This window comes from Crocodylus porosus, unplaced genomic scaffold, assembly GCF_001723895.1.
Source record: "Crocodylus porosus isolate Cpor-Errol unplaced genomic scaffold, CroPor_comp1, whole genome shotgun sequence".
Taxonomy (NCBI): domain Eukaryota; kingdom Metazoa; phylum Chordata; order Crocodylia; family Crocodylidae; genus Crocodylus; species Crocodylus porosus.
The window spans coordinates 2842857-2850256 of NW_017728934.1; the positions used below are offsets into that span (position 1 = coordinate 2842857).

General features: G+C 55.3%; 1 protein-coding gene across 1 annotated transcript in view; it reads right to left on the reverse strand.

Moving 5' to 3' along the window:
• CELSR2 (cadherin EGF LAG seven-pass G-type receptor 2) overlaps nt 1–7400 on the reverse strand; it is a gene marked incomplete at its 5' end in the record, with an annotated part of 83096 nt that overhangs the window by 28192 nt on the left and 47504 nt on the right. Inside the window, 7 exons of the mRNA XM_019546174.1 lie at nt 1363–1548; nt 2263–2429; nt 3291–3416; nt 3804–3967; nt 4191–4348; nt 5401–5489; nt 5932–6047. Of these exons, the coding sequence (XP_019401719.1) occupies nt 1363–1548; nt 2263–2429; nt 3291–3416; nt 3804–3967; nt 4191–4348; nt 5401–5489; nt 5932–6047 (1006 nt within the window). The remainder of the gene's footprint in view (nt 1–1362; nt 1549–2262; nt 2430–3290; nt 3417–3803; nt 3968–4190; nt 4349–5400; nt 5490–5931; nt 6048–7400) is intronic.

The following is a 7400-nucleotide window of genomic DNA, read 5'->3' on the forward strand; positions in this document are numbered from 1 at the left end:
GAGAGAAGGGGGGACGTGGCTTCTGCCACTGTGCGCGCCCCTGGGGGAGCCATGTGCCCTCCGAATTTATGTGCAGGGTGAGGGCGGGCTGCCTGCTGAGGGATCGGGGCCAGGGGCTGTGCTGGCTTCTTCCTGAGATGGTGACTGGGCTGGGGCTGTGCTCAGAACAGGGGCAGGGCAGGTGGCAGTAGTGCTGGAAGGGGGGGCTATGGAATAGGTTACAGCTACCCCGAAATTTGCTGTAGCCACCCCATAGTCTCCCCCTCCCAGCACTGCTGCCACCCACCCCACCCCTGCTCGCAACTCCAGCCCAGCCCCCCTGGTGGGAAGAAGCCATCAGCACCACCAGTCCTGAGCCCACAGTGGGCAGCCTGCCCTCACCCCGTGCACAAATCCGGGGGACACATACCCCCTATGCCTGTCCTGGGGGTACATGCAGTGGCAGGAGCCACTCTCCCTCTCCACCCAGAAAAGCTGCCTGTGGCTTCATCCTGCACCTGCCCCACCCTGGCTGGGCAGCACCTGTGACTGTCCCAGCCCCACTCCCTCCCTCACCGTGGGGGCCTCCATTTGCCACCCACGCCCCTTCCCCCAAACAGACTTACTGGCCAGTCGCTGCTCTCCAAGCTTCTGGGCTGCACTCCTGGCCATGTGCATGCTGCAGCTGCGCACATCATTTTTTGATGACACTATCGGCTATACTGGCCAAAAAAAAGCCGATTGCCAATAATCTCAATTTTCCTTTTTTCAGTGCCAATGCAATATATATATGGACCGATATATTGGTGCACTTCTAGGTAAAACTCTTTCCTGATCCTGAATGTGGGGACTGGTCTGACCCTGAGCAGAGGGGCAAGACCCTCTATAATAAGGAACCTCTCGGATTTTTAAGCCCCAGCAGAAGCAATGGCACATCCCAGTCAAAATCCTCAGTCTTAGCTGCAGCTAACACCCAGTACTTCTGAGAAAAGTAAAAAAGTCCCAGACAGTAGCAGCAACAGGAGGGGATAATATTCGTTCCCAGCCACACATGGTGACCACAAAGCACAGAAGCATGGGATAACCAGACATCCTCCACTCAGCACCGCAACTTGGGGACAGAAACACCTCTGGGCAGAGCAAGGGAGAAAGCCTGAGGCTGTAATGGGAAGGTGCTGTGTGGAGGTCTGGGCATCTCTTGCACTCTCAGTCCTACTGTCATCAGCACTAAAATGAATGCTCAATTTTTAAGCAACCAAAACCAGCCAAACATAATAGCAACAACCCCATGCCTGCTCTCTCCTATTGCTTCTTCCCCACTCTGCTCCTTTATGATTGGCTCCAAAACTAGTTCACCCTGCCCTGCCCCACCCTATCCCGCACCTGGTGGAGGCCATAGTCCAAGGCCATGACAGCCAAACACCTGGACTCCTGACTGTCCTTGCTGCTCCGCAGCTCCAGCTGCAAATGGTGCCAGTCACCGTCATTCACCTTCACCTGGTGCAGCCGCAGCATCGAGACATGGCTGCTGGCCCGGTGGAAGCTCATCAACAGGTTGCCTTCATTCAGCTGGAGATGAGAGAAGGACAGGCCTAGGTGAGAACAGGACTCCCAACCTCTTCAGTGGGATTGGGGGGGTGGGGATTAGGCCACATGTGTATTGCGGTCTGGTCCATGAAGACACTGGCAGACAGACAGATGCTGCATCCTGGTATCCCCAGCTGGGATTCCCAGATGCTGCAACACATTCTGGCCGGCAGGTGGCACTTAAAGACAGTGCACCACCATGTTACCCAGTGGCCAGACAGAAGCTGGGGCACCTGGGAAAAGGCCTAGATGGGCCCATCTGCACTGATCCTAAGATGGGCTGGGGAACCCATAGGGCAGCTGCTCAGAGGCTGACAGGGACACATGGGGAATGTGCAGGGCCACTTTTCTCATCACCTGCGCAGGGCAGTCCAGAGCAGGCGCAGAACTTCCATCGTGGAAAGGAATCTGCTCTCTCTTGCTGTTACAAATCACCCAGAGCAGTATCCAGGCCCTGCATTCTCCTGGGAGCTAGCACCCAAGCACAGTGCTGCATGACTGGCCTGGGTGATGCCAGGAAAGGGAGGCAACTGTGCTTCCTTAGACAAGGGGTATGGATCTTACTCCCCACCCTGGGCAACAAACACACCCCTTCCATCCTCCCGTGGAGCTCTTGCAGCTACCAGAGAAGCCCCTGCAGGCAGGGTGATTGCTGCCCATCCTCTCTATACAGTAGTGCTCCCCCAGTACACCTACCTGCAGGGCAATGGTGGACAGTTGCCCAGCGATGGCTCTCAGGAGGATGCCGTTGGCCTGGCGGGTGCGAAACATGAGCCCAATGTGCCACGGCAGCGTGATGGTGATGGCCAGGTTGCTCCAAGCCACTAAACTGTTTCCTAGGAAGCGCTGGGGACTTGCCATCTCTGCCAGGCAAAAAGAAATACCATGAGCCAGAGGGGGGTGTTGGCTCCTGCCCTGAATGGACTCCAGAAGGGCATGACCTTGGGAGCCACATAGGGCTCTGGGTGAACTGCATGCTTGTTTGGGGTCTGATCCCACAGGCCACAGTACCCTACTCACATCAATTCCCAGAGCTGGGGGCAACATCTCCACCAGGGCGAGTGGGGATCTCACTGTGACACATCAGCCTTCCATTCTGCCCAGCATAAGAGTCACCCCCTCCCTCCACCCTCCAACAAAGCAAGAGCCAGCAGCAACTGGAGAGGAAGCTGGTTTTGGGAGGGGGGCAGAGGGGTGGCAGCCCCTGCCATTCCTCTCCCTCCCCAAGCAATGACCAGTTTTAACTACGTTACAGTTTGTCCTTTTTTCCCCTCCCTAATTCTCCACTCGAAACAAATGACATTCTGCGAAAGAATTCCAAATCCGTCGGGGCCCTTTGCCTTCCCAGTTATAAACAATTTTTTGTTTAGAAATTGTTTAAATTTTTTTCAAATAAACCAGAAATAAGAGGAAAATATGCAACACCTTTTTTCAACAAAAAAGCATGTTTTTTTGGCGGGGGCGTTTACTCTTCCATCAGCTGGAAAGGTCTGAGAAGTGTTGGGTTTTGCTCACCCACACGTTTTGGTTTTTAATATTTTGGGACCCCCCTCACTATCCCAGCTCCTGCACTACCCTCAGCATCAGTCTAGAAGGGCTCTGCTGGGGGCACAGATCCCAGGGGCAATCAGCTCCTGTCTTCATTCATGGGACCCCTGGTATCTTCTCCACTGACCCAGATTCAGGCCTCCTTGGTCCAAAGCGTGGGAGGCAGCAACACCTACCTTGCTTGCAGGTCTTGCCCCCAAAGCCCAGGGGGCACTCACAGCTGAACGAGTCCCACTGGTTGACGCAGGTGCCACCGTTGTGGCAGGTGTTGCTGTCACAGACGTTCTTCTTGGCAGAGCAGCCTGGGGGAGTCCAGAAAGAGCTGGGATGAACCATGGGGAGTGATTGGTGGGGATCAACTCCTGGAGCTAAGGAGCATCAGAACAGCAAGGGAGGGCCCTTCCCAATGCCTGTACCAGCTGACATGGAGCACGAGTGCATTCACCTGTAGTGCTGGCCCTGGGTATAGCAGAGCCTCCCCTGCCCACTGTAGGCAGCTGATGCCACATGCCAGCCCAATGCATCCAGTGCCCACAGCCTGGCACTATGCATCTACCTCTGCCTCCTGACAGTGCTATGTGCTATGCCCCTAGCCCACACACCACCCTGTTTCAACCCCAGCTAGGGCTCGTCATCCACTGGATTGGTTCCCACGGCCACACGGCAGGCCAAGCCTGAGCAATCCCTACCTGGCGCAGTGCCGTTGTTAGCAATGAAATCAGCCATGTCCACTTCCTGGTTGTCAATCAGCAGGTTCCGCATGCAGCCCACGAACTGCCGGTTGCGCACAGGGAAGCTCTCGGGCAGGTTGGGGATGCCGCCCAGGAGCAGGGGGCCTGTCAGGTCCAGGGACCTAGGAAGGGGAGACAGTACTGAAGAGACAGGGCCACCACCCCATATTGCCATCTTGAGCCACTGGGGAGATACCCTCCCCTCCACCACATACAGCTGAGCTAGCAGGGAGCTGTGATTCGGGAGTAAGGGGCACCCAGAGATGCCTGTCTTCCTTTGAAAACTTGCTTCCAGGCCTGCAGCGCCTGGTCTACCACCCCTCTGAAGCCCCAATTCAGTCTTACTTCTTGGTGCCCGACTGAGTTCCCTGGGCCGAGCATGAATAGTTGCCGAGGACCGCGCCAAACTTCAGAGCCACAGAAGTGTCACAGTCATCCACAGTCACCACAGCAACCTTCTGCTCCGAGGGCCCCTGGGGCACCCCTGATTTCCCGATGATGGGCTGTGGAGAGAAGACCAGAGAGCCATGACTAATGCAGTGGTGCAGATAAAACAGAGGATCCTGCCATGAGTAGGTGTTGTGGCCAAATGCGTTGTGCACAGCCAGCATTTCCCTGTCCTCAGTGACTTTGGCGCTGTCCCTGAATGGGAGATTGTCCCAGGGAGGAGCCACTGGTACTGCTCCAAAGGCAATTTTTAGCTGCCAGCACCCACAGCTGGGATTGAGTGGAAGAAGACAAGGTAGGGGCCAGCCCATGGCCTGCAAGCATGGGGGCGAGGGCTCTGCACTTTGGCACTTTGTTTTTAACGTGTTTATAATCAAGGTTTTTAAAAGTCTGTCTGTCTCTATACACTCACCCCATCCCTCCATCTGTTCCCATCTTCTCCCTCCCTTGCTCCCTTTCTCTAGTCTGTCTTAACCCCCCAGCCCTTGCCCCAGTGTTTTACAGTCTAACTCCTCTTCTGTCTGTGCCCATCAGTCACTGTGAGAGCCAGGACCCTTGTCCAAACTGGTGTGGCAGGAAGCAAGACACTAGACCACAAGGACTTAAGACCTGAACTGGTGCCACGGAAGGCAGGTACCGGGCAAGACAGGCCCAATGATCTAGTTTGGTGTTGCCTTATGGTAGCTGTAGGGCCTTCCTGGGGCTGTGTCTGCCCAGCTCTCCCTTGGCACCATCACCCTACAGAAGCACTGGGGTAACCCCACTTCAGGCCACAAGGCTGTGAAGAAACATGACCCCCTACACCTCTCTGGTGCTCAAGCCCCAGCTGCCCCTTTGCTGCAGCCCACAACTCTCACCATCCCTGGCCACGTCAGTATAAAGCTCTGCAGCAAACTGAGAATGAAGGGGATGTGAAGTACTACAATCAGAGGACCATGGACATTGCCCTAGGTCTGGCAGGGAACCCAGTGCTGTGTTCAGCCAGAGATGTGATGCGTCACACTGAACCTCGGTCCACGGTTACTGCCCCACTTCCTCCTGTCCTCCTAGCTTGACAGCCAGCTACTGACTGGCAGCTGCCGGTGTGCCCTCCACCGCCCCTGCTCACCTTGTTGTAGTACTGCAGCTGAACTGTGTGCCACTGCCCATCGCTCACGCCTCCTGGGATGAATGGGGACACCGCAGTGGTTGATTCCCCTGCCGGAAGGATGGAGGGGTGATGGTTACCAAGGAGGGGCCTTTAGAAAGGGACTACACCAAACACAAAAACCAGCATCCTTTCAGCTGAGGTACCCAAAGCAAACCATAGGTTTCAGGGCTGAGCTACTGCTCCGCGGCAGAAGACAGAGTCTCAGAGCTCCCTGCCAAGTGAGCAGGGAGAAAAGAGCTGAGAGTATGGGGTGTGCAGGGAGCTCTGAGCTCGGAAGGTAAAGGCAGCCAGGGGGTAAAGGAGGCTGGGAACTGGGAAGAAAAGGCAGGGACTGGGAACCAGCAGAAACTCCACAGCCAGGGGCAGAAGGGGAAGGTGGGGACTGGCAGTGGGGCAAAGGGAGACAGGAACTGGTGTCAAGGGGCACTGAGGCCCAGAGGGGTACAGGGGAGCTAAGCGCTGGGGTAACAGGGCCAGAGCACTCCATACCTGCTGAGAAGGTGAGCTGGATCTGCTCATGGACAATCTCCAGGGCCACAAAATCATGCTTCTCATTGAAACGCCCGTTGTAGAGGAGCAGCCCGTTCTGCTCCTTTGTGGCAAACCTGTGTGAGGGACAGAGGAGCGTGAGTGCCCCCATTGCCTGCCTCTCCCATCATCATGTGGGCTTCCCCACCTGGCATGGCCTGCGAGACTGGGATTGAGCAGCATCAGCAGGTCTATGCATGGAGGGACTCCCAAATGGGGATAGTAGGAGGCCATGCGGTGGAGCTGAAGGACATGAGCAGAGACTGAGGAAGGAATGGGGCTAGGAATGAAGCGTCTGACCAGCACCTCCTCTCTCACCATATCTCACTAGGGAATGGGGAGCATGAGAGGGTACCAACCCCCTCCTGCCCTCCTCCCGAGTCATGGCTAACACCACAAAACAGAGCCATGAGGCACCATGCTGAAGGCAGTGGGAAGCGGGTATCTCACTGGGGGGCTGTTCGGGACCAAATTCCAAACAGGTCACTTTTTTCTGATCGTTTCAGCGAGGATTTTCTTTCCTCCCTGCTCTACACGTCTGTGCTGTGCCGCATGCATGAGATGGCTGCATTTCAGTCCTGGCCAAACAGTCTTGGCTGTACACAGCCTGCAAAGGAACGCAGCAACCTGGCAGAGGAAGGGGTGAGGGAATCTGCTGGGGTTAATGTTGGGGGTGGGGAGGGAGCTATTCTTTATATTACGGTAGAGTCTGGAGGGTAGGACTGGGGACCCTTTCACCAGGTGTTGTCCAGACATGTAGAGAAGAATCCTATTTCACTTTACCTGCCCCAATGGCAGGTCGCCAGCTGCAGAGCTGCCATTTTTCGGCGCTCAGGCACCATTTGTGATCCTACTCCCTGTGTAACTCGCTGCTTCCACACAGCTACCGGGCATGCTCAGGAGGCCACACTTTGGCTGGGCAAGTGTGTGGTCTTGTACATACACACACACACACACACAAGTTACCCAGCCAGCAGGTATTAGATACTAAAGGAGAAGGCAGCTCTTATGCTGGGGCTGAACGATTTGGGAACTTGCACAAGAAATGGGAGAAATGTTGGTTCTGGGACCCTCACCCACAGAGGATCCAAATCTCTCTCTCCAACTTCACAACGCATGCACTGACCACCATGCCATGACTTTAGCATCATCTAATGCCTTTTGAAGCAGACAGTCAAAAGAGGGAGATATGTGGGGCCGGGAGGAACAGAATAAGCACATGGTTTAGTGAGATAAATGGTATTTGGGAAGTAACAGGCTTTGCGTACAACCCTGGCGCCTGCTCTCTGAGAGTCAGGAACTTCCCCGTGGCCTACTATTCATTTAAGTCAATGCAACATGGAGCAACTCAGGTTCAAGAGGTGGCTGGATGGTGCCTACCCTGTGATGTAGTAGTTTCATAGTTAGTAGGGTTGGAAGGGACCTGAGCA